The 26,122-nt window shown below is 43.0% G+C and overlaps 1 protein-coding gene across 5 annotated transcripts in view; it reads left to right on the top strand.

Annotated features, from left to right (window-relative positions):
• The first annotated feature begins 1,121 nt into the window (after positions 1–1,121).
• The window catches only part of FLI1 (Fli-1 proto-oncogene, ETS transcription factor), a 115,540-nt gene continuing 90,539 nt past the window's right edge, over positions 1,122–26,122 (top strand). Inside the window, exons 1-2 of one of the 5 annotated variants that reach the window (XM_044439678.1) lie at positions 1,122–1,313; positions 5,027–5,135. In XM_044439678.1, the coding sequence (XP_044295613.1) occupies positions 5,070–5,135 (66 nt within the window). In that variant the 5' untranslated portion in view covers positions 1,122–1,313; positions 5,027–5,069. Of the gene's footprint in view, positions 1,314–5,026; positions 5,136–23,713; positions 23,843–25,671; positions 25,757–26,122 lie in introns of those variants that run through there. The other 4 variants (XM_044439676.1, XM_044439675.1, XM_044439680.1 and 1 more) reach the window with 4 other exon arrangements.

The following is a 26,122-nucleotide window of genomic DNA, read 5'->3' as shown; positions in this document are numbered from 1 at the left end:
ACAAAATTAGCAGGGAAAGGAAGAATAGCAGCACAGTGTCTTTTGACAGCTAGAGCTGGTTGTCTGTCTGAAAGTACCCTGAGTCATGATTAACTTGTTCCATTGATTGCAAAAGGACTGAAATGCCATCCTGGATCCAGACCTTGGATAATAAAGAGCAGGAGGATATGTGGGCTATGAAGCTTCTCTGCAGGGATGTTCTCCATCCTATCCACCATCCCTGCTTCAAGTTTTTGGATTCCAGATGGAACCCAGTCCCCTTTGCCTGTGCTTTTGTGGATTTCAAGAAGCCTTTTGAAGTGCTCTTTGGTTTAATTTTAGGCTGGTTTTTTTGTATTATGTTCTGTTAATTATGGTTTGTTTTTTGTAATCTTGGTGAGCCATTTGGGTGCCTTAATTTGAAACCCTGGGAATTCTGTATAACATTGAAAAGCAAAGTTAAAATGCTTTCAGAGAGCAATACCTCTGAGGATGCACAAAGTGCTTTTACCTCCCCAGGTACAAGGAGCCCTCTCAGCATTGGAGAGAAAGACTCCAGGGGGTTTTTGAGTTTCAGAATATCCTGTTCCAAGGGCAGCTTCTTTTTAATTTCAGTTCTCCTTTCCTTTTATTTATTGATTTGACTGTGTCCAAATTCAGGAATCATGATTTAAAAGCTGATATTGAAAGCAGCTTTATTTTAAAGTAGGAGCCTAATGCAGAGCATGAACTCCGCACAGCGTCACCTTCGAAAAAGAGGCACGCAGAGGGGGAAGAGAAAGAGAGAGACGGAGATGGTAGTATTGGTGGGAGCTTTCCTTCCAAAAGTGGTGTATTCTTGTAATTTTATAGGGCTTCTGGAAGATGAAAGCAGTTCCGACTAAAGAGTGGAGTCACTGAACAGAGGTGACAGAGGCAAAGATGTCATACGACAGTGATTTATCAAAGGAGCGATTGAAATATTGATAAGGTGTGGGGGCGGGGGAGGAAATCCAGGGAGGAGAGGAAGGGAGACGGTCTGGGAAGCAGGAGAGGGAAGGGAAAAGCAGGCAGTTGGACCGTCAGCATTTCTAAGACACTTTGAGAGTATGTGAGAGCTGATGCAGTCTGCCTGGATAGTTTGGAGAGGACGGAAAACTTTCTCATCTCTCTTGCTGCCTTGCATGCAACCAAGTTCATTTCGCCACTGCAGAAACTTGTTCTGTGTGGCTGCAGGGAAGGCTATGTTCTCATCCCACCAGATCGGTGGAGCTTTACTTTAGTTTTCTTCATTTTTCCCCTGGATCTTTACAACTTGGTTTTTCCAGCTGGCTTACGAAAGCGTGTGCAAAAAGGTGAGTCCTTTAACTGTATGTCTCAACAAGGCAAACAGAAAATGAACAACATCTGGCTTGTCGTTAAGGCTACGCTTGGTGTGTTTGCATGGAAATATTCCTGGTGCTACAACTTGTCAAGGGTCATTCTGCTTCTGTCAAATGTTTTGTAGGAAAATGAAAAGGAGTCTCTTTCTGGCCGCAGTGGACGGAGGTGGGGGGGGGGCTATAAAAATTGCCCATCAGAGGAGGGAGAAGATTGAGGGTAATGAATCCCATCCTGACCCTTGAGAATGGATGGGCCAATAAAAGTTACCTTGGCCCTCAAATCAGAAGGGTTTTTATTTCAATTTGATTTTGTCTCTAACTTTTGTTGCAACATTCAGATGTGAAAGAAATTGCAATGTCTTGAAGAAAACCAAGCATAAACTGTGCACTGGAGCCAGAGTTTATGATCAATTATTCTTTTGCACTAACTGGCTGGGTAATAATTTAAATAAAAATTAACAATGTGCACTATTTGCCATTGGAGTGTGTGTGTGTTTTAACCCCTAAATGTCTCACGGGGGGGATCAAATAGGGGTTTTTAACATTATCAGCTAGCTTTGGAAAAGAATAGAGATGTGAACCTCTGGAATAATAAGTCTGAAAATATGCAAGGAAATCCATCTGTTAGTCAAGAGCATAATCCTGCAGAAAGCATTCCCCACATGTTCCAGTAAAATCAGTGAGCACACTGATAAATGGCAGGGGTCTTGCACAGGTGTCATCCAATTCTGCAGGAGAATGTCTCACAATAGTTTGCAACCTGCAGAGCTAGGAAAGCTGCTTGAGATATGGGGATGATGGACTTCGATACCAACCACTGGATCCGAAACACAATTTAATTCATGCAGCAATGTGTTCTTGGCCAGGAAAATACGCAAAGTGGCAAATGAGAATCTTTTCGTAAAGAACTCTCCCCGCACGCACTCACATAATTCACCCTGAAAGGCACATGTCTGCACATGCAAGCTCATATTGTGTTCTTGTAAATTGATTTCATGATACAAAATCAATACTATCTGCATTTCCAATTGTCTAAATATGAGGCAAAGATCCTAGATGTATGTTATTACTCCAGGAATTGAGGACCACTTAAGGTACTATCCTAAACATCCAGACTAAGTCATGTTTAGAATAACACCACTGTAATCATATGTTTACATATGTCAGACATATGTTACTCATTACTCACACAATTGACTTTTGTGGCTCTATGACTTACCTGCTCCACTGACTTGAATGGGTCTACTGCAAGCATAACTAAGTCTGGATTCAACCCATATTTTTGGAATGAAGTTTAATGGAATTTAATGGCATTTACTTCTCTTTAAACTTGCTTAGAATGTTTTGGTCAGTAGCTCAAGTTGAAAGCAAAGGTCATTCATAAGAGAACTAGGAATGAGTAATATTACCCCAGAATTTTTAAGCACTTTTAAAAGGATGTCAGTTCTCTTCCATCTTAAGGATATTGCATATGTGTGAGATGAATCAATCATTCTAATAACAAACTTGTATAGCATTCCTGAGCTGTTAAAAGCTGCTCAGAGTTCTTTAAATAGACATATACTCCAATCCAGAATAAATTACTTGGAAATAATTTTCACTGAAATCAATAGTGCTTTCTTCCAAGTAATGTAATAAAGCTGCAACAAACAAACTGAAGTATGATCAAATCCATTTTGCATTCTTCTTATTATTATTCAGGTGAGTGCTAGATACGTTTTCTGCCTTTTTCTGTAATTCTTTCTATCTCTTGTCCTGTGATCTTTTCAGGTGTATATTCAGGAATCCCACCAGATTCACTGGGACTTGCTTCCAGGCAAGCATGAGGAAGGGATCAGTCTGAGTCATATCACTATCACTTTGATTAAAACTACTTGTGGTGATGTCTCAGTACCGCTGCATTTAAATTTGAAGACAGACCAGCCATTCTTTTGACAGCAGATATAAACCTGGCTCTGCTGCTTCCAGTGCTGATAACTCCCATTCAAAAGTGTTTACATGACCAAATATTCTAACTACTGTGGAGCATTTTCACAGACAAAAGATCAGTGAGAAGGAAATAACATCATAGTTCTACTGACTGACATTAACTCTGTCCATGCCCTGCCCATCACTGATATTTAGGAATGATGCTTATTGCATGCCAGATGGAGAGACAGCTTGTCAAAAAACATGAGCATATCTCAACACTGAACAGTTAGGTGTGCTGGGCATCAAAGCTCCTAAGCCAAAGCTAGTGTTGTGAAACTCTTTCCAGTTCTTCCCTTCACTACCGGTGCCTCCATTTCCCCTTCCTCTGTTGTTCCCTGTGTTAGTATAAACCTACTGACGTGGGGACCTGCTATTCCTGTTCTTTCCAAAGACAGAGTCCCAGCAAATGTGTTTCATCCTGTTGATTTAAATGAGAGAGAATGACACACGTGTTATAAGCCTGTTGATATCAGCCAGAGCTTAAGTGCTCGTTTGGGCTGGCTGGTGGCCAAGGCATTTACACAATGACACTAATGGCACCTATTTATAGTAGATATACTTGTGTGTACTTTTTACTAACAAGAGAGCTCAGTTGTGTACACACTAAGCTCCTCTCCATTGCCCTGTTGCAATGTTTTGATCTCACACACATGTAATCTGTTTGGCTTATGAAAAACTATTAAAGATGAGATCACGAGAGCATAACATTTGGCTTCCAGGAAAAACCACGTGTATTTGACTGTGTGAAAGTGACGGAGCAAGGGACACCCACAGAGGTGAAATTTAAAAATTATGTTTCTTCATTTTAGTTGCAACTTCTGCTTTCTGGTTGCATGACGCTGTGGAAAGGCATGTAGATCTTTTCACAGCAACAAGCTTGTCCAAACCACAGTAAGAATTGCAATTGGTTGAAAATGTAAACAAACCTGAGTTCTCCTCTCAAGCCATTAAATGATGTTGTCTTAGTATGGTGTCAGCAGGATGACAAAATTGGCACCAGGCAGGTCTTGGTTACACAGTCAGGGGAGCAACACTGAGAAAATCCTCTCTCTCATTGTCACCTTCTAAGGTTCCCTTGGAGGTGGCTCCTGGGAGAAGGTCTCAGATGTTGACAGTACCACGTCATGTAAGGATCAATAGACTGAAACCAGCACCTCAAATCAGGCTGTGAAATATACTAGCAGCTAATGAAAGTGGGTCAAATTGACCCTTTTAAACCTTCTAGTTAATGGGACTCCTCCAAGATGCAAAATCTAGCTCCAATCCAAAGTGTTGAATATCACATTTTACAAGCTAAATCCATAGGGATTAATTCCGATTAAAGGCTAAATATCCACATATCCACGTAAATATGTGGATATTTCATCTCAATATTCATTAATTGAGTCAGAAAATCAAATTAATGGTAAATTCAGAAGAAATTCAGTTATGCTTCAGTCTGATCTGAGAGCTAGTCCCACTGAATTGGATGGGACTTATCACATGAGATTTGCTGTCAATCAGATATTCAATGAAAAGCTTTATCTCCCTTTGTCTCTACTCTTATTCTTTCTGCATAATCAAGGAAGTCCAAAACCCACCAAACAAACAAGTAGAATTTTCTTCTAGTTCTGGAATGTATTTACTGGTTTTTATTACAGAAATTTAAAGTGTTTTCGTTTAGGATGAGCTGTTTCCCCTTGACCACATACACACTTTTAAAATTACTCTTGCAGGCCAACTTTGGGGCTCTTTTAGACCATCTGTTCACAAATAAGGATGTTCCAAACAGTACCAGACACTTCGTCTTACGTCAAGGTAAGACTTGACAGCATCTTTAAACAGGTAATGTCAAAAATTTACAAATGCTTCCCTATTTAATACACCTTGTATATTAGTTTTAAGGTATGGCTTGATTCTCTGTGGCAATAGTTGAACTGAGCAGTGCTATCTTGAATTTAATCACTGGATATTGTTTGTTACATGAACAATTGTCATACATGAACCTAAAATGTTTATTAAAATGAACTGTAGGGATGTTCTTATATATCATATTCATACATTATAGCCCTTCTTTGGATCTTGAATTCAATGCAAAAGGATTGCATCTATAATATACTGATAATGTCTATAAGGTACTTTGCTTGTGGCTTGTAGTTTTAGCTTGTTGGGAGTTGTCTTCCAAGTTATGTCATTGTAGCATCCAAATCTAATTTGCGTGTTTATGCTTACCTAAATTGTGTCCAATTCTGAACCAAAATTGACACAATTCTCTGCTTCCTTCCCTTGTGTTCCTCATTCTATGCTTATCTCTTTCCTATCCTCATAGTCTAGTATGATGATGGACAGCAATGTATCCAAGTAGAATGGTTCCTTTTAGGATTGAATGAGAACCACTGGGGAACCATTGTCTACCCAGGGTAGCAGGGTATCGAGACTCAGCCCTGCTCCTACTTGCACAGCTTCAAATTTGCTTATATTTCTTAGTCACAGAAGAGTAGGAGAACTTAGTAAGGAGTGGGGTGAAGTGGGGAGAGAGACTGCCTTGGATGTGAGACAGCAGCCTACAGACTAAGTTTTCAGTAACAAAGTATAATTAGTGTAATTGCAACATAAATATTTTCCCTTCCATTGTTCAGTAAATGGATTTTTGGGCAAAGTGGCAGAATATGGTTTGCTATTGCTACCTGTGGTTAGATCTACATATTTCATCCATCTCTTAATGGCACCTGGGGTGTGCCATCTATTCTTCATGCCTCGTTACAGCTACTGATACTGGTTAAGAACACCTTCTCAGAAACACCATTCACGTGGTGTGTTCAAACATCAGGAATACATAAATGTTCTCCTCCATGTGTTTCTTTTATGTATTTAATTTTGTTTTCCTGGCTGTTCCCTAAACCCAGCTGTTTTTCAGTGATCATATAAGATATGTCCACCATGCCTGGCACCTTCCAACCGAATTTATTTCAATTGACACTCTTCCATTTTCTATTTCCTAACTTTTGCAAATACTTGTTGCCCAGACTGTGTCTTTATTGTGTGCCTAGCACTCTTCTCAGCAGCAAGAGGGAGAGGGGGAGGGAGAGGGGAGAGAGAAAGAGAGAAGTTTACAATCATACAATCATATCTGACAACATATAAAATAGAGGAAAGGGCCATAAGGAAAATACATTTGCATAAAACTAGGCTTACTGCTCAACTGCTCATGCTTACTAGGAATCAGTGGAGTTTTCTCCCAAGCTCATGTGCATAGAACTGAATCTTTACTTTCAGCATGGGGTGAAGTTTAATGGTTAAGCCATTCTTCTGTGCGATTCACACATAGCATGAATACCAGAGATTGACAAAACTGTCAGTTCCATTTTCTCCCACATTCCAAATCTAAACTTCTCAAACTCTTTCTGTTCCATTTATGAGGACATTTGTGACTTTTGGTAAGCTATGTGCACGGCAAAATTTCAATAAGCATGACTAGGGTGGTGTGAAGAATTGTGGGGGGGGGGTGGAATTAAAATCCATCAGATGTCCTTGATTTGGTGCCCTGGATTCTGGTTTGTTTAGCACAAGCTGAGCCAGCTCACAGTCTTCTCTGTAAAACAGTCTGATTTGCATATTTTTTTCTCAACGCCAAAAGAATTTTCACAAACCAGCACTAGGAAAGCAAGTGTCTTTAACAAGGCTAGTAATATTTTCTGAAATAACACTGGGCTGCATGTTTTCGGGTGCCATTTTGCTTAAAATCCCAACAACAGCAGCTGAAAAACGCACAGTTTAATGATATGTGCACAAATAACAATGTTTTTGTTGTTGTTGCATGCTGTCATGTTATCTCAAAGTTATGGGCACCCTATGAATGAATATCTTCCAGAATATCCTGTCTTGGACAGTACAGCTCACTTCTTATAAATTCAAGGCTGTGGCTTCCTTCATTAAAATCACATGCTTCCCCAGTGCTGATTTGTGAAAATGTTACTGGCAACTTGAAAAAAAAGCATGCAAATCACAAACCCTCTTACAGATGCAAGTCTACAAAAAAAAAAAAAAAAAAAAACCTTAGTTTGGCCCCATTTGTGATCCTCAAATTGGAAGCAGGGCTAAAAATACAGTGAGCTTAAAGAAACCGAATTTCCCTGTTTTGGTACATCCTTAGGCATGCTTCTGGTGAACATGGAAAATATCATGTATTTGGCTGCTATGTGGACAGCTGTGAAGCCTGTCAGAAAACAAAGAGGACACAATCCTAATTCATTATCACAAACTTGGTTGAATACACAGAGGCTCAAGTGCAGATTTTGAAGAGCTAAGTTATCCTTGGAAGGTTAACTCCGTTATTTTTGCTTTCATTATCTCCTCATTAGCTTTTTCAAACAATGTTAATTTATTTCCATGTTTATGAAGACATTTGTAAATTTGGAAGGTCTTTTACAAATAGAAACTTAATGCCATTTTCACCTATTCCTTGAGAATACTACAGAACAGACTTTCTGTGAATTCTGCTACTGTTGCCAGCTGATGATGCAAAGAGTCGACATCTGGTTGAAGCATTGTCAAAAACTAATAAAGGGCTTGGGGGAGGAACTACATTTCTCAACTGAGAATGCAAAATCTGGGGAGTGTACTTTATTTGGAACTTAATTCTCTGCCTTTCTGGCTGCCTGTCATTACACACTAAAGGATCCAGAACAAATGGCAAAAACCGGATTGCAACTCTGGATATATGGTTTTTTTGCTCCCTGCAACAGTTCTCAAGAATGTAAACAAACCAGGCCTGGGACATCTGGATTACACATTTTAAATTGGACTACAGTACATACAAGAATTTAAAATACCGGCAGCTGCTACTTTCCTTGTCTGAAAAAGCAAAGGAAAGTGTGATAAAACCCATGCATTATGTAGCATTTCCCCCTTTCTTCCTTGTGTGCCTGGACTGCGGTCTTCAAAACACGTGTCTTTATCAGCATAGAAGTGAATAGCCCCCAATGCTGGAAACCACTTGAGCTGAGCCAGTTTCGTCAGAGTAACCCAATCCTGTGCATTTGCAGGTTCATAAGGATCAGTAAGTCCTGAAGATGCTTTGCAGGAGAAGGTCCACATTCCGATTTCCTTGCTCTGAAGTCTGAAACTCAGTGAGCTCAGAATGTGTTCTTCAGTAGGAGGCGAGAAGGATGCTGACGCCATCCTTCCGCCTCCAGGATGAGCAAGCCCAGCACCAGTGCCACCTGACCTGCTCGGTTTTAATGCTGCATCAGCAGTGGTGGAAGCAGGAAGGGAAAAAGTCTCTCTCTCTTGTCTCTCCCCTCTGATCCCTGGTAATGTACTGCAGATGCATTTCTAAAGCACTGGGAAATGTTATTAAATATGTCAGGAGCATTGGGGAAACAACATTTCCCAGCCTGATATGTGGCCATAGCAGCAAAGCTTATTCATCAATTCGTTTGTTCGTTCATTTATTTATTTATATATACTGCCCCACAGCTGAAGTTCTCTGTGTAGTTTACACGGCACATGAAAACAAATGGTAAAAATACAATAGAATATAAAACAGAGACAATTAAAACACCTTTAACAGCTAAAAACAGATAATAACAAGGAGGAGGAGGAGGAGGGAGACAGAGTGACTCTGGGAAACATCTGGTGATCTCCTCAAGCCCCTGGTGGCCAAGTAAAACTTTCAAAGCCTCAGAAAAAGGGCCGTCTTCACCTGGTACAGAAAAGATGACAGAGGTGGTGCCAGCCAAGCTGCCGTGGGGAGGTTATTCCTCAGTTGGGAAGCCACCACCAAGAAAGCCCTCTCCTTGTGGCAACCCTTCACACATCCCTTGTAGCTTGCACTCAAAGGAAGGCCCCAGAGGTTGAGCGTCATGTCTGGATAGGTCATGGTTGGGGGATGCACTGCGGTCTTAAGCCATGTAAAGCTTTATAGGTTAAGACCTGGTGGAGGCTTGGGGGAATTAGAATATATCCCATGCTCTTGAGGACAGGGTATGAACTGGATAAACAATACAGAACTGAGCCATGTTATTTTGCTTATATCTTACCTTTCTTCTTTCTTCCTGCAAGAAACCCGAGGCCTTGGCAAGGGGCAGCATAGAAATGTTTTAATAAATAAATAAATAAATAAATAAAAAATAAAATGGCTCACATGATCCTCTTCCTTCTCCCCAGTTTATCCTTACAAAAGGGATCCTCTGTTTTGTAAGCCGCCCTGAGGCTTTTTGCGAATGGGGTGGCATAGAAATGTTTTTAATAAATAAAAATAAAAACAACAGGCTTGTGTGGTAAGTTAGGCTGGTTCTCCCAAATTTGCACAGTGAGCTCCATGGATGATTGGAACTCAAACATGGATCTTCTGAGTCCCAGTTCACTCCCACCTCTACACCATGTAGGGGCTCACACTGCTTCCATATGAGTGCTTGCATTTCAAGCACTTGCCTGGTATGAGAAGGAATTTCCTGCAGGTGAGTGAGCAGGCTGGTAGAAACAATGCAGCCTATTAGAGAATTTCTTCAGCACAAAAATTCAACAGGCTGCTGGAAGAGTTCTCCATCCTTCCCCTGGAAGTGCAGTAAAACCTTTGCAGAATGGTAATTTTGTAGGCTTATTTACAAGTCAAGACTTTTCTAGTTCAAACTGTGGCCTTCTTTTGTAAGATAGTAGAATTATCTTAGTTGTAATGATTTCATATTTTACCTAGTTATTTATTCAATTTTTTATTTTTCTATATTATTGTATCTATATCCCATTTCCCCCTCCAAGGAATCCAATGTGACTTACATAATCCCCTCCCATTCCATTTTATCCTACAAAAACTTTGTTAGGTAGGCTAGGCTGGCCCAAGCCATTGAGTCAACCTCCAGGTCAACCCAGATCTGCTAAGCCACCACACTGTCACTCATAATCAATGTTAGATTTCAAAAAGCAGGGCTAGGAGAGATCTGGGCTGGCTGGCCAGGCTAAGGGCATGACTTGATAGAGGGTAGCTTCATGTGTTTTGTGTTCCATCCTGTTAATGAGTTCATTAAAGAGAAGCTTGAATGCCAATTCCAAATTCTGAACTTTATGCCCCAAGTCCATATTTCATGGTCATACTCCTATATTTCCTCCTCCTCCTCCTCTCCTGAACAAACTCATTCTGAGGCTGACATCCAATCATGCATAAGGCATGCATCTTGGCCAACTGAATGTTTAAAAGTGATGTTTTAAAATGTTTAAAAAGTGACTTCCTGGGAAATGAAGTGTGTATTTTACACACCGGTTAAACTGGCTTAATCATCCTTCTCTTAACCCAGGAGACTCTGCTGGAGGTGACCTAGAAGAATTCCCAAGTTTGGCAAGAGTTTGTTGTGATGACTATATTCAGGAGTTCATTTGTATCAGTGGTACAGATAGACCTTGTGTGTGCAAAAGGCAAGCTTCCCACTCTCCACCCACCATTGGATATGTTTGCCATTTGATGTATGAGGAGCTGACTTCTCAGAACTACATTTTATGCTCATACTGTTGTTCTCTTTTCCAACTCACAAATTACTGGCAGAATTCTGGTGGGCTGTTAACATCTGATTTTGACATGCCTGACACCACTAATATGTATGTCATTTTTCATACTGTACTAACCATCATGATTCCTCACTTCCACTACCCCGATCCTTCTCTCATTCAATCTCACTCTGTCTCTGTCTCTGTCTCTGTCTCTCTCCCTCTCTCCCTCCCTCTCTCTCTCTCTCTGTGTGCGTGTGTGTGCGCATGCATGCATGCATGCATGCATGAGACAGAGGCAGAGGCAGAGAGTGGATTGGTGGTTGATTCTAAGAGTTTGGTGCGCATTCTAAGAATTTTCTGCAAGTCAGCCTTTCTTCAAATTGCAGGTGACCAGGGGGAGAGAAAGTGCTGAACCAGACACTCCACAGCTGAAATGTACACAGATGTTTATCTGGTTGTGAACATGGCTGCAAATGGTACAAGTCCCACAAAATCAAGAGGGACTTCTAACTCTCCCGAATATTTGGGTGGAAGTTTCTTCAGGAACACATTCGTTTCCTGAAAGGAAATTCCAGGAATTTTGTGCAATGAAAGACACTTATTAAACAACAGAGCTGCCCAAGATATTTGTCATGCAAGGTTAGAAGTCAGATAAAGCCCTCTCCGGTACTGTTAGTGGAAGAAGAGGAAAAGGAAGATGAAATGTCATTTGCCACTGTTTTGATAACACCCTAAATCTTCTGCCTCACCCTTTCTCTTGTCTTGTTAAGCAGTGCAGCTTGCCCAGAATTCCCATGCCAAGGGAGCTTTGCAAAGGATGCTTTTGAGAATCTCAATAATTTGAGGATGAGAATAACTCATGTCTGGATAATGAGGATCCTACTTCTAATCATTCCCTTTGCCTTTCATTCTTTCTGATCCAAACACAATGGGAAAAATGCAACAAAATAAAATAAATGCAACCCCTACTGTATTCAATTAAAGTATGAATGAGTCCTTAGTGTTTTTAGCATTCTTAATGGAACAGTTAACTTCATCAGATGGGTCCCATTCCAAAGTATGGAGTCTACAAACTTTCTCTATAACTTTCTCAAACGTTCTCCATACAGTCATGCTATGTGGACATAATCAATAGGGCTTTGTTTGTTTGTTTGTTTGTTTCAGGGGAAAATCCTTTAAGAGCAGTTCTGTTTTCACTAGTTCAGTGGTATGAGAGCTAAATGATTCATGTAATAGTGAAAATTCACATACACACATATATTTATATATGAAAACATGTATGCGTACATGCCATATTCAAATATAAATATCATAAATCTGCAGCTGAGTGATGCAGTTCCCATTTCGCATACAGAATGTCCCCGGTTCAGTCCTAGACATCTCCATGTGGAGGACAGAAAATGCTTCTGGAGATAAAATATTCCTGGAGATGAAATGGATTCCAGGCTGACCACTGGACTGTCTAAACATTCCAAACTCTGTTGCATTAGCCACCATTTATAGCAGTTCCCCACATGAAAAAGAAAAAGGAAACAATATTAGTATAGATGTGGAGAAAATACAAAAATGACTTATTAAAATATGCACATGGAAGGCAAGGAGAATGCCTTTCTTGAAGAAGTTGTCACCACTGAAATGCGCTCTTCCCTTTTGGGGTGCTGCCATACCAGCGGTCCAAAGCACTACTGGTCTGAGTCAGTGCACAGGTGTTTCGCTTTAGCTCCTGTCCAGTTCAATCCCATGTGGCTCCCTGTAACCTCCCAAGCATGGAGGATTATGGGCATCCTAAGATGGAGGGAGGGAGCATGGAAGTGAAAGTCACCTCTGCACTCTTCCCACCGTGAAAAAGATTCAGTTTTTTGTTCTGGAGTGCAAGGAGGGCAGGCTGAGGAACCACCAGCACACTTCATATCCTGAAAGAGATTGTCTCTCCCAGCTCCCTGAAATGCCTGCAGAACTCCTGCAGCCTTGCAGTCACCATTGATGCTGCACTTTCTGCTGAACCTGCCAGCTCTGAAGGCAGACAAAGGATGCTTCTACCTTGGAGGCCCAACTCTGAGCTCAGAGCAAATTTCCAGTGTCAGAGCTGAGCTCTGAAGTCTCCTCTGTGTTTACTGGCCGTAAGATTGTGCCTGAATTCCTGTAGTAAGAATAAAGATGGGAGAACTGGTGAAAAACCTTGGGAAGGTCATGAGCAGAAGATGGTGATTGATGGAGTCTCCAAACATTTCCATAAATGAGAGACAGCACTGGTGCCATAAAACATCATCTGGAAGAACTGTTGGTGCTTGGTTGAAGAATGTTGCAGAATTAGAGGAGAATGTTCAGAATAAAGCCTTCCCATCTCTCTCAGAATAAAGCCTTCATGTAGCCAAACCCATCTTGTCTATGTGGTATGATGATGTCATCCTTCTGGATATATCATTCCTGACTGGCTAGATCATGTAGACAAAGATAGGAAGACTTCCCCTGCCAGCTCTCACTTTTTTAAGTCGGAAAAGGGGGAATGATCTTTCCTGAGAGTGGGGGAAGCTTTTTGGAGAACATTTCATGGGTCTCAAACTTCCCTATTTTGCACTGAAAATGTTTGTCCATGAAAATTCAGCCAGGCCCTAAGAAGTCTGACCATTTCATTGAGTAATTACAGCAGCTAAAATAATATAATTATATTTTATAGGTCCATGATAGAAATCTTCTTGAATGATCTGGGTTTTGAGAGAGTGTCAGGATGAACATTTCACTTCTAGGACACCCTTGTTTGTCATAGAAGCAAAGAAATTTGGAAGCAAACAGTTCCACTTACCACTGTTTCTTGTCTTGGAGTTTTTTTCAGTATTTTTTGAATGGTGCTGGTAAAGGCTTGCTATCAGGTTGCAGATTTGATTTCCATATTGCAGCAAAGCTGCCACATTCATACTGAATTTGCTGAGGTACATGTAGCATGTAGTGCTATCCTTTGAGACACTCAAGATTTACAGTGCCTAGATTTCTTAACAAAGCTGAACTAAGATAATGTACATGCATAGTCTAAAAGCATAATATAAATGCTTGAGTAAGATGACGTTTTAGGAAGGCCTTTGGGATTAATATGTGAATGCAAATTGGCTAGTGTGTTGTCATCCCCCACTTACGTAGATAAAATATTGTAACTACTCACTGGCCTCGATCCAAACCATGGTGTAACTAGTTCTGTGTGCTCAAAGAGGGAGGGAGAAAGTGGACTTGCACTTTGCAGGACCTTGCAGCATGCATCCAAGAGCTCTTGGAAGCAAAAGGAAGTTCCAAAACCAGTTTTTCATAGGGGGTTGGGATATGTGAGCATCTGCTGTAATGATGGTGGGAGGGGTCAAGAAAACGGTTAAAATCCCATTGGCTACATCCAAGCCCTTGAGAGCACATAAAGTAGCCCTTGGCATATCACATGGCAGCAATGTATAAATGGGCAGATCATAATCTGGCCTAATTTATCTGCTTTCCACCATCAAACCTGCACCATTCCATTTTGTTTTCTTTCATTTTGTTTCACTTAGTTCCATTTTATTCCTGCAGAACAATCTGTGCCTACAGAAGTATGCATTTTTCAAATGTATCCATTCTTGCATGCATGTTTCAGTGACTGAAGAATGTTTGTGTGCATTTTAGAAAAGCACACAGTGGGGTTTGCACTTTTTTCAAGTGTGTGCATGTTGCAGGATGTTTTTTCTCACCTTTCTTTGTGCAAGACAATGTGCAGCAATATACAAATATCCAACCACAAATTGTGTTTGTTTCCACATTTGTTTCCAGAAGGCACCGTGGATTTCATTTCTCACACATCCTTATTGCTGTGTTAGTTGCTGTTGCCCAAGCCATATGGGCATTTGGTTAATCTTTCTCTTGAGATCCATCAGCAGTTAGAAACTCTCGCTTATGCCTCTTTCTTTAATACCAGGCTCTGCAGCCTCTGGTTGTAGTTTTCCAGAAAGGGACCAATTTCTCCAACCCCACTATGGCTGCAGAGGATGACAATTTCACATAGCAGGGTAATTATCTGAAGGGTGTGAAAAAGTAGATTTGGGAAATTACATACCAAGCACTGGAAATGCTGGACAAGTAGCTTATTTGGGAGGATCTAGAAAATGATGCATTGATTATTAGGAACCTGTTGGCATGGAATCCTCCAGAATGTCATGTTAGCCAACTTTATCTTCTTTAGGCCTGAATATAGAATGGGGGAAAACATGGCTCGGCAGAAATACATGTGGAAAGACTGAAGATGTCCTCATTTCTTATAAGCTGAACATTAAATAGCTGTGTAATAATGTTATTAAAAAGCAAATGCATTCTTAGGTTGCAAAAAATGAGGATAGTGTCCAGGTCACAATAAATATTAGTTATATTCTACACTGCTCAAGTCACAACTGGAGTGCTGTATCCAGTTCCGCATCCAGTTTTTAAAAGGACATCAGCAAAATAGAGCATATTGAAAGAGGCTGATGAGGAAGGTGTGGGTCCACAAATCAAGAGAGAAATTATTGAAAGAAGAAAAGATTAGGGTGAGATATTATAGAGGTCATCAAATATCAGAAGGGTTGTCACAGTGGATGGGGAAGACTTGTTCTCTATAGTTTTAAAGGACAGGACCAAAATCAAGGTTTTACAAGGAAACAACTCTTTCTTTCTTTCTTTCTTTCTTTCTTTCTTTCTTTCTTTCTTTCTTTCTTTTTGGTAGAACAGGGTACAGGGATCTCGTGACACGAAAGCAATCTCCAAATTTTTGTACCTTTTGGGATTTCAGAAATTGCTGCAGGCAACTCTGCAAAATAACTAATCAGTGGATCACAACTTTTTGGCATCTACCTGTAACGTCTATGGATCTGTTGCTCTTATGTAGCAACAGCAGCAACTTAAAGTCTGTTGGACAATTCAAACTTACTTTCTCTCTCTCTCTCTCTCTCTCTCTTTCTTTGTCTAATTCAGCTAGTTGTTGGTAATACAAGACAGGTACTATTTATTTCAAACATATGTTTTGTCAACAACCAGTTGTGTTTGCTTAGGCAGGAGAGATTATTACACAAATAAATTCTGTACTGGAACAGTCTTTAATATTCATTGGTCTATACACTCTTTTAAATTATTTACCTGCTTCACATAAATTAACAAATGAAGGGGAAACAGATTTTCTGCACCTTTCCGGCAGCTAAGAGACAAATATAACAAAATCGGAAGGATAATTACTCAGCTCCTGTAATGCACCTCCTGGAAGGGCTGTGGATCTTACAATACCTTTGATGTATGAATGGGTGACAGTGAGACACCAACTTCATCAGCACCAAGGATCCTGGCACGTCTTGCGTTTGCACTTACTCAAACTCTTTTGGTTGTTGGTCATGTACTAGGGCTTCCAAAGATGATAGCTGGTTCAGATTGGTGAAAGCAGATGGCCTAGCTATCAACTGTTTATACTTTATTTGCTCTATCTATCTATCTATCTATCTATCTATCTATCTATCTATTTATAACAAAGGCAATTCCTTGAAATGAAGGGGATCCAACCCTGGTTCAGATTCTGGCTTATAGAAAAGTATCGCATTTGATTGGTAATGGTCATTTTGAGTAGGCCATTGTGCTCTGCCCATCAAATGGAGGCAGGTGAAACAGAGCTGTAAGGAGGGCAAGCCACAGTTGTGAGTAAAAAGTAATGATCAATAATACCAAAACATCCATGCCATCCTATCCTCCTATGGAGTCTCCTGATGTTAAAGCATCCAAGCCGGACTTCTTTGTCTGTTTTTACCAAGCTTGGAAACGATCCCATAAAGTCTCTCTGAATGAGATGAGAAGAACGTAGTCATCATTCAGTACATAATTTCTTGCTTTTTACTTTTAGGGGAAAATGAATTTTCATACAGCCATAATGTTTTCGGTGTTACACAAAGAAGTATATTCATGGAGGAAATGTAGCCGGGGTGGATGGAAACAATATTTGGCTTGTTCTTAACATTGCTCTGACTGGAAGGTTTGAGAAGCCTTAAAAGAAAAAAAGAAGAAAAAAGGAGGGAGGAGTGAGGAATGAATCATTGATAGCTAAAGAGAATTCTATTTTCATTGGATGTGAAAATGTTAATATTAGTGACAAATTCGAATACTTCCCAGCTATTATTTTTGTTTTCTGCATTATTATGCAAAATACTATTGTCAGTGGAGAAAATTCCTAGCTGAAGAGCAGTTTGGGTGCTTCAGAGATTGATGACTGATAATTTCTGAAAGACTTCACTTAAAATCCCATTTTCAGCTTGAAGGCCACATTCATGATGGGGGTGGGGAGCTTTCAGTGTCCACACGCCAGATGTGGGCAGGGTCACCTCGCATTCTCAGGCACACAGCCACACAGGCTTATGTGCACATACACAGAGTATGTACCTATTCATTCATGGACAAGTTTTTCTATGCCATATTCATGTGCGCAGGGCACATGCAAATATCGCAATCACACTTGCAAAAGTCGTCCAATTTTCACAGTATAAAATGATCGCAAACCACAGTTCAATTGAGGTCACTTGCATCTTTATCCCTAGAGCAGGTTTTTGTTTGTTTGTTTGTTTGTTTTTTTGTTAAGCTTAATGGGTCTTAATTACCCATTCAAGAACAAGCCATCCCTAAAATGGTTTGCATTACAATGGCTAGGTTCAGACAACAGGGTAATCCACATGGGAGTGTTGAGTGTAGCTTGTTGGAACTCTGGGTTGTTGTTGAAACAGGTGTTAATCTGTTGTCTAAACCCAACTGTGCTAACTGCAAACAGCCTCCAGTTTGCAACCTAACAACAAACCACTGATTGGGGCTTTTTATGGTTAACAAGCCATGCTTTGTTAGCACAGTTAGATTCCATCACCCTGAGAGTTCATAGCTCTACAAAAACCCTCGGTTCAGTGAAGCTGAGACTAACCTCATGTGCAGTCTTTGAGTGCAGGCTACTGTGCTCTCTGAACCCAGCCACAAGGGACTGTTCTGGGAAATTGCGGGAAGGTTCGCTCTCTTCCTTCCCCACTGCCATGGCTGTGAGAAGTGCAGCTAAACCCAGGGAAAGAAGAATTTGGAGTGGGTTAGCAGATCATACCAATGTCTCTGTTAACAGAAGTGTGTCACTGAGAGCACTGGTCCCATTATGCCACAGACTGCATGTAACAGAGGAAAGTATTCTCATATCAATTCACTGTCTGAACTGTGCAGTACATAAAAATATTGGGCTTCCTAATCCTCCAGTCCTAGTTTCAAAAGTTGTTTGCAAATGATAATTTGGACCTTTGGCAGGAGCGGTCTCCACCTCCCCTTGCAGCCCATGGTGTCAAAAGGAGGGGGGAGGGAAGGAAGGAAGGAAGCGGAGAAAGGGGAGATACTTTCAGTTCAGCTTCTACTTCTATGCACTACTAGCTTCAGCCTTGTGCCCAGGCAACATGTGGCCTTTGGTAGTCGGCCCCAGATGACCCCTGGCCGGGGTATGCTGGAAGTTATAGGCTTTTCTGTCTGCACAGGTACAGGGTTAGGGTTAAGGCTGCAAGCCAGTACACACTTACCAGAGAGTAAGGCCCATGGAATGTAAATGCTCTTGTGAAGACCTGCATAAGAATGGACTTTAAGTTTTCTTCTTCATCCTCCTTGACTTTGTTATTCCCAATAATAATAGTAGGAACTATGGTGGATTCCCTCTTATCTACTTTAAAGATATTACTTGGAGTTTATACTTTGTTTATCCTGGAAAATTCAGCATACTGAAACTGCTAAAACTTTTAAAAATAGTTGGGGCACAAGGGATAAGATTCGGCCCTGCAACTCTCCTGTTGCTCCAGATACCAGAATCCAAGTAACCAAATCCCCTTTGGTTAATTCAGTAACTCAGCTGACCTTCTAAAAGTTCCATTATTTCGGGGCTTATGGAAAAAGATACCTTAACGAAAACACGCTCTAGCTCCTACACATTGTGCAGTCCAGTCTGGTCTACCGCTTCTCTCCCCTGGCTGGGGGGGGGGCGCGGGGGGGGGTGGATGCTAGGGGAGGCGGGAAAGCCTTAAATCTTTCCTTCAAATCTCCAAATATATGAAGTCTGAGGAACAAATTCAAAGCAGGCACGGACGCCTGAAGAGAAGTTAGAGAGAAATATTCCGTTTCATTCAAGCGCATCAAGGGTCTAGCTGGAGTCTTGTTTGGCTAAGGTCAGACGAGACTGGGTTCTCCAATAAAAATAAATCTCAAATTAATTATGGCCTCAAGCGAGGGGCCAGACGTTTGGAGCTGGTGCACTGCAGTCTGGTTTTTTGGCCTCCTTCCCCCACTTCTTCTCTCCCCCTCCCATTCATTTTAGCTTTTCAATATTTGTGGGGTGGCTGAAAGGAAAAAGTAAGGGAGAACTGGACCTTATTATAAGGACATGCAACCAAAAAGAATTCCCTTCCCTCCTTCCAAAATACATATGAGGGGGATGTCAACCCTGAACTGAACATATAAAATAAAGTATGTACCTCTGAGCACGTGCAGATTGCCTTATCTTTATCATTCAATAACCACAGCCAATGCCAACACATCTGGAATTTGAAGATGTGCTTCCAGATCAGAGATTGGGTTTAGCCTCTCCTTTTTCAAGAGAAGTCATGTTCTCCAGGGCACTTGCATTTGCTTCCTTTGCTGGCTTCAGCACCTGAGTGGGAAATTTTTGCTGCTATTGCCTCTGGATACAAAGATATTAAAAGAAATGGGTCTCTTTTAAGTTATTTGCCTACAATAAGTTGAAGAGGCAGGACAATTGTGCGGCACAAAGAATCGTAGGCCTGTTGCCATTAGCAGACATTTATTTAGCAAAGAAGGTCTTCCTCTTAATACATTTCCATGTTGGGAGAAACTTTCCCTTATGAATTTTTGCCTGCACCGCAGCTGCTCAGAGATAACAAAGAACGAAAAGGCAAGTAAGGACGGCTCAGCTGAAGCACAGTCTACGATGACCCATCCAGTCGAAACCTTGCCAACTTCATCTGAAAACAAGATCACAAAAAGGAATCCTGCTCTTATGAATTATGTTCTTTGCTTGAGGCATTTCTGTGTGTGTGTGTGTGTGAAATCCTGGAACATAATGGCAGGCTTGCCTCACCTCTGAATGAGCCATGACTTCCTACTGCTGTTCTTTTACAGAAATAGTCTGACTAAAACAACGCTCAGTCTTCTTCATTCTTACTCCCAGATCCTTGCCTACTCTGGGTGATTTCAACAGATGTTCACTTCCATATGATGTGTTTGGGAGGACCAAGTTTTGTAGTCAGTCCACAAGACATTTTGCAATCAAGGGGAGCAACACAGACTTACAGCCCTAAATTCACCACTAGCCAGTAAGTCTCAATGGAGACAGTGCGATTAATAGATGAGCATCCATCCTGTGATGAAAAGGGCTAAGAATTCATGAAGCTGCATTACACGTATATTCTCTCCTCCCATTATTTGCTTTTCCTATCCACAATATTGGCATTTGTATTGCAAATGGCTTCTGGGCAGACACATCTCCCTCTTTCTTTTGCTTCAACAGCTCTAAAGAAGGAGTGGAATCTGTGACCTTCCTGATGTTGGTAACTCCAGTTCTCATCGGTGATTACCAACGCAATGTGGTGCTAAGTGTATTGGATGGGGACCTGGAAGTTTTGGGTTGAGGTCCTTATTCCACCCTGAAGTTCACTGGATGACATTGGGCCATTCACTCACCTACCTCACAGGATTGTTGTGAAGATAAAATGGGGTGTAGGAGGAGTTTGGAAGCTCCCATGCATTCCTTGCAAGAGGAAAAAAAACTGGGATATAAATGCACATAAGCTCCCATGCATTCCTTGCAGGAGGGAAAAAACTGGAATATAAATGCACATATAATACTGGTACCAATACTAACATCTAGATACTAACATAAAAAGGAAAATGTAAGAGGTTAAGAAAGAAAACATGTGCTGGGTCAGATGAAGGGTCTGTCTAGGCTGGCATTCTGTCTACACAATGATCAACCCACAGCCTAGATAAACCCACAAACAGCCCCTTTATGACCAAGTTCCTCAGCAAGTGCTAAACATAGGCAAAGTAGCACTGGTAGCCACCCTTTCCAGTATTTTGTATAAAACATAAGAACATAGTGATAACAGTGAGAATCCAGCATGGGATGACCAGTCCTGTCAGTAAATTTCCACGGCAATCAGTGGAAGTTATTTCCAAATAAACTTCTGTGTGGAGCCAAAGCTTATACATATTTCTGTGGAAGTTCCAGTGAATTCAGTGGTGCTTCTTTCCAAGTAAGTGTACTTAGATAGAACTGCAGCAGGGTGTATTTCAATGCAGTCTCCTGTGTGTGTGTGTGTGTGTGTGTGTGTGTGTGTGTGTGTGTGTTACAGATGTCTGAATAACATAAACATAGTCACTTATGGAGTGTCAATTGGGCAACTTTGTGTCACTGCGGGAAAAAGCTCCAAGTTCAGTGTGTGTGTGTGCATGCATGCATATGTGGACTGGACAGGTTTACACTTCTCATAATCTTGCAGTGAGATATCCATTTGGCAGAGTTTGCCCCCTCTCCCCGCTGTAAAATGCCATGTTTCAATTATGTGGTCCAAGTATTTATTTCTGCATTTCTAGCCTAGGGACCCCAATCCACCCCACCCCTCTTACTCACAGCCCCATGGCGAATGATTAACTCCTGCCATGCTGAATGGTAATGGATTGAACATTGCAAAATGGAGGGGGGGGGCACCACTGAATCGTTTAATGTCAGTAGCAAATCTGATCACATCTTGTCAGTGTGGTTGGATCCTATGCAAAATTAAACATGGGAACGGCAATCTGCTGGTGGGAGTCCAATGGAGACAAAAGAATAGGCCACAACCACAATCCTAGGCGCACTTTGTCCAATCAAGTTCCATTGAAAGCAATGAGATTCTAACTAAGCAAAGATTGCACTGTTTGTGAACAATTCAGCTGATCTGTATGTATGCAAAGTATGTACTATATACACTTAAACAAACAGTGTGATAAAGCAGTTTTACATAGTCCCTGCCAAAATGTACTACTACTTCATCTTCTTCGATCAATAATTGTTCCAAAAGTTTTTCGTAGCTTTAACAAGTAGCTCATAAATCGCTAAGACGGGCTCTTGAATGGAGACCAACAACAACCACCACCCCCAAATTAGGAGTTACAAAAATACTTCTAAAGTTGTAAACACAACTGTAGAGAGCCATGTCTCAAGAAATAGCTGCCGGCTAGCTGCATTTACCTCCCCAGTTTTCAGTGCGCTTTGCTTGCAAAGCCACCGCGCCTTTTACGCATCCCTCCGCGCCCCCTTCTAGCCATGGGGTCTTGGGTTCGAGTGGGCCACTTGCTGCAGCCCATGGATATTCATGTCCTGAACTCGTCCTCTTTAACCAGCCGCATTATGCCTCTTATCATCAGGTGGCTTGCAAGCTAGCTCGATCGTTTTGCTCTGCCAAGAAAACGCAGTCTCCCCGATTCCTCTCTCCTGGGAAAGGCCGGCCGGCTCCAGTTTGGATCCCGAGCAACGAGCAGGCAGGGTGATAGAGAGACAATCTCCTGCGTCCCTCGTTCTTTTCCTTACTGGTGTCATTCCCAGTTCGATTTGGAGCAGCGTGTGCGGATCTAAGTCGGACCTGTCCTCGAGGCTGTTCTTGTCCTCACTTCATATTTTGTTTAAAGTGTGTTCTCCATACAATCCCCGAGAGGGATTCGGTTCTCATTTTTATTTTTGAAACAAAATGTGCAGGAACGTGGCCTGAGAATGGACCTTCTAAATCTCACAGGAAATCTTAGGCTTGGTTAGACGGGGCTGACGAGAATACCAAGATGGCAGGATCTCCCCCACCCCCCCGTCTAAGTACGTAGGACTGTGCCCTCGACGTATTAGGACTGAGAACGAAGACTCCCTCCCTCCCTCCTCCCCACCCCTCTCTCCCTCTCCCTCTCGGAACTCCCAACCTTTTTCCAAGGCTCTTACACCTTCCCAACCTTAAATTCTCTCTTTCGACTCAGAGCTTGGACGGACTTTAATGGCCCGTCAACCAGCTTCATTCCTTCGATCCCTGAAGGGCCAGGAATAGCGTTTCTGCTCCCCGCGAGTGACCGGGCAGCTTGTTGATGCTGAGTTGGCGCTCTGCTTAAATGTTGCCCCACTGGCCCTGTTTCGATTCGGATTTCACTTCTGCGCCGACTGAATCCATAGGATCTGGCCAAAGGGGTTGGCTGAAAGGCACCTGAGTTAGAAGAGTCACAGCTTCCTTTTCATATGTGTGCATACCTCTATTTAGGTCTCTCTCTCTCTTTCTCTGCATCCCCCTCGCCTCGCCTCTGGGACAGGAAGAGTGGAAAAGAGTGGAAGAGTGGATGCTCGCGTTTGCCATGCGGTGCTAAGCAGAGGGATAGGGAGGGACGGGAAGAAGGCAAGCAAAGGGTTAAGGCTGACTTCTTTTAATTGGATGCCAACTCCAGTGGCCCCAGGCAGAAGGGGACCTGACCCCGGTAGCAGCATCCAGATGTGCGCCAGTCTCCCGGGACATTGCTGCAGCCCCGCGCTCGGGTTGTAAAAGTTGACAAGAGTTGGAGCGGCGGGGAGGGAGAGGAAGGGGGAGAGGCGAGCCGCCCTGCATCTTACACCCCCGCCCACCCCCCGCAGGCCAGCCCGACGGTTGGCAAGGGGGAGCCCCGACTCCAGCCCAGCCCGAGCCACGTTCCGCCCAGGCGCTGCCTGCTCTGGACCGGGGGCCACCGGGCCGGGGCATTGCAGCTGAACTGATGAGGGCTGATTTCGGAGAGGCGGGGGCAGAGGGAGGGACGAGGGCGGCTTCGCCGGCCTCCCCGGCTCCACCCGCGAGGCTCCTCTGGAGGAAGCCGAGCATCTAACAGACGACCTCTCCTCCGCGGCCGCCGAATCCAAACAAATCCAGCTGGAGGAGGGGAGGTGCGAGGAAATCCCAGCTCTCTGTTTGGGGCACACCCCACCTCACCCCCTGGTTGGATTAAAAAAATCCCACAGGGAAGGAAGCGGGAGCAAAGCTTGGACGGTGCGTAAGGTAACCCTCTCCCGGGGGTGGGGGATCGATGCCGAGGAATATTCCCCGGGGGCTGGGGGAGCAGACCTTTGCGCGTCTTACTCCCCCCTCGACTGCCTCGGAGGCCGCTCAAGACTGGCTGTTGGACGGTTGCTCGTTGTCGCGGCGCGGAGGACGGATCGTGATTTTGGAGGGTGCATATGGGGGAATGTTTGGGAAGCCTGCACGCATCTTATTTTTTTAATTATTCCCTAAAAGCACGGGGGGTTAAACCCCAGTGAAGAAATAAATTTCCCTTCTGATTCGCTCTGCCAGACGAAGAGGTCGAAACTCAAAGATTTGGTGTGACGTTCTCGCAGTCAGAAATAAACGGACTTGGACTTGGGAGTTTCTGGAATCGGTTCGTTAAGGCCGGATGGCTTTTGTGGGTCGGATGTTGATCCTAGGGGCGTTTGCCTGAACGTGGGGTCCATTAAACAAGGTGGGCCTCTCCTGGGAATAAGTCCCATCCAACACAGTGAGATTTACTTCCCAATAGACGTGCCTGGAAATCGATTGCAAACCCCACTGGAATTTCAGCCGCCCAACGATGCCAAAGCAAACAGCTCAGAGTCCACCCTAGGCGCCCACTTTAGCTTAACAGGCAGCCACCCAGCTGAGCCTCAGTCTGGCCCCGCTCTGCATCTTTGTTCTTTAGCACCCTGCCCGCCCTGCGCCTCAGAGCTAAGGCAGGATGCACAAGTAAAACTTGCATAAGCAAACCAGGCGCATGCCTTCGCGGGGACTGCTTGGCGAGGAAGCGAATCCGTTCCAACATTGTCCCAGGGCCAAAATGGCATGTGCATCTCTTCCTTTGAGGGGGCAATCCTGTGCATATTTCGGAGTAAGATCCATAGAGCTCAGGAGCACCTACTTCCAAGTAAGCATTGCAAGCGTATTTGCATGCAGAAGCATCGATGCGTTCACGCCTCCTTAAAAGTATGCCCATTAAGTTCAGTGGGACAGACATACAGGTAAGGGTGTACAGAGGGACAGCAAAAACCATTCCATTTAAACAGTTTTAAAATTGTCTTAAATTGTCTTAATCGTCTGACTTGTAAAGCCACATGTTAAAACGGACTAGCAGTGATCGCTATATTTTCCATATGAGATATTTAACTTTTGTCCAAAAAAGAAAGGGTCAGTTTATGTCTAAAGGCACCATCTGTTAGTGCAAATGTTGTAGGATATGAAAACCTAAAGCAGTACAATCATATGCATGTCTAAGATTGCAGATACACACTCAGCAGGTGTTACAAGAACCATCGACCACAAATGTAGCAGAGAAGAAAAGCTAATTGGCAGAAGAAAAGCCAACACAATATAAGTGACCTTAGGAAAGCGTTTTACACGCGCGCGTCTGCGGCTTCCTCGCCCCAGTTCCCCCCCCCCCCTTTGTGTGTGTGCGTGCGTGTGTTTGGGGGGAGGAATCGAAGAATACTTCCAACTTCCCTTAAAAGTCTGGTGGGGCCAGTGGCAATTGGATGGGTTGGTCATCCATATAAACGAGAATCGTCACCTAGTTCATCTTTTTTTCGGATATAGAAAGCTGGTCTGAAATACATCTAAAACTAGATATTTCTGCCTATCCCCGAGATTTAATTTGAGACTGGAAAAAGCATTAATGATCTTTTTAAAATAATGTACGGGAAAAGAAACGAAAATCAAATGTCTCCAGCTGGAATGCCGTATATCTACCCGGGAGTAAGCCCCACTGAACTTTGTGGGACGGACTTCCAAGTAAACGTGGTTAGGATCGCAGGAGCAGGGATTCTGCCATATAAATTCAGAGCTGCAAATGCGCGTTGAGCAACGTTGCAGTCCACGCTGTGTTGAGACGCCGCACAGAAGAGCGCTCAGCCCTTCCTGCTGCCTAGCTGGCCGCCAGTGAGTTGAAGCAGGGACAGCTGGGCACGGATCTCTCGCCTCCCGCTCCAAAACGCGAATTTTCTGGTTCTTATCTGAGCGCAGCCAAGATCCTGTTTGCATAGATATAGCCCTATTTCGATCAGAAAGGGAGGGCCAGCCGTCGGCAGCGCGGAGTTTCCTCCTTAAGTGACTTCACTTCCCAAAATTAGCAGGGAAAAAAATAGTTTCATCCGGTTAACTGTCGCCCTTTCGCTTCGCGGCGAGAAGCGCCCGACCGTCAGATGAGCGAGCGGGCGGGCGGGCAGGAGAGCGCGCGCGAGGGCGCGGGCGGGCGGGCGGGCGGGGCGCGGGCGGGCGGATCGCCGGGCCGACCCGGGGCGCGGA

The sequence above is a fragment of the Varanus komodoensis genome, unplaced genomic scaffold (assembly GCF_004798865.1).
Source record: "Varanus komodoensis strain SLA01 unplaced genomic scaffold, ASM479886v1 scaffold35, whole genome shotgun sequence".
NCBI classification, from domain to species: domain Eukaryota; kingdom Metazoa; phylum Chordata; class Lepidosauria; order Squamata; family Varanidae; genus Varanus; species Varanus komodoensis.
The sequence above is the reverse complement of the archived record's forward strand: the minus strand, read 5'-3'. Positions and strand labels throughout refer to the sequence as shown.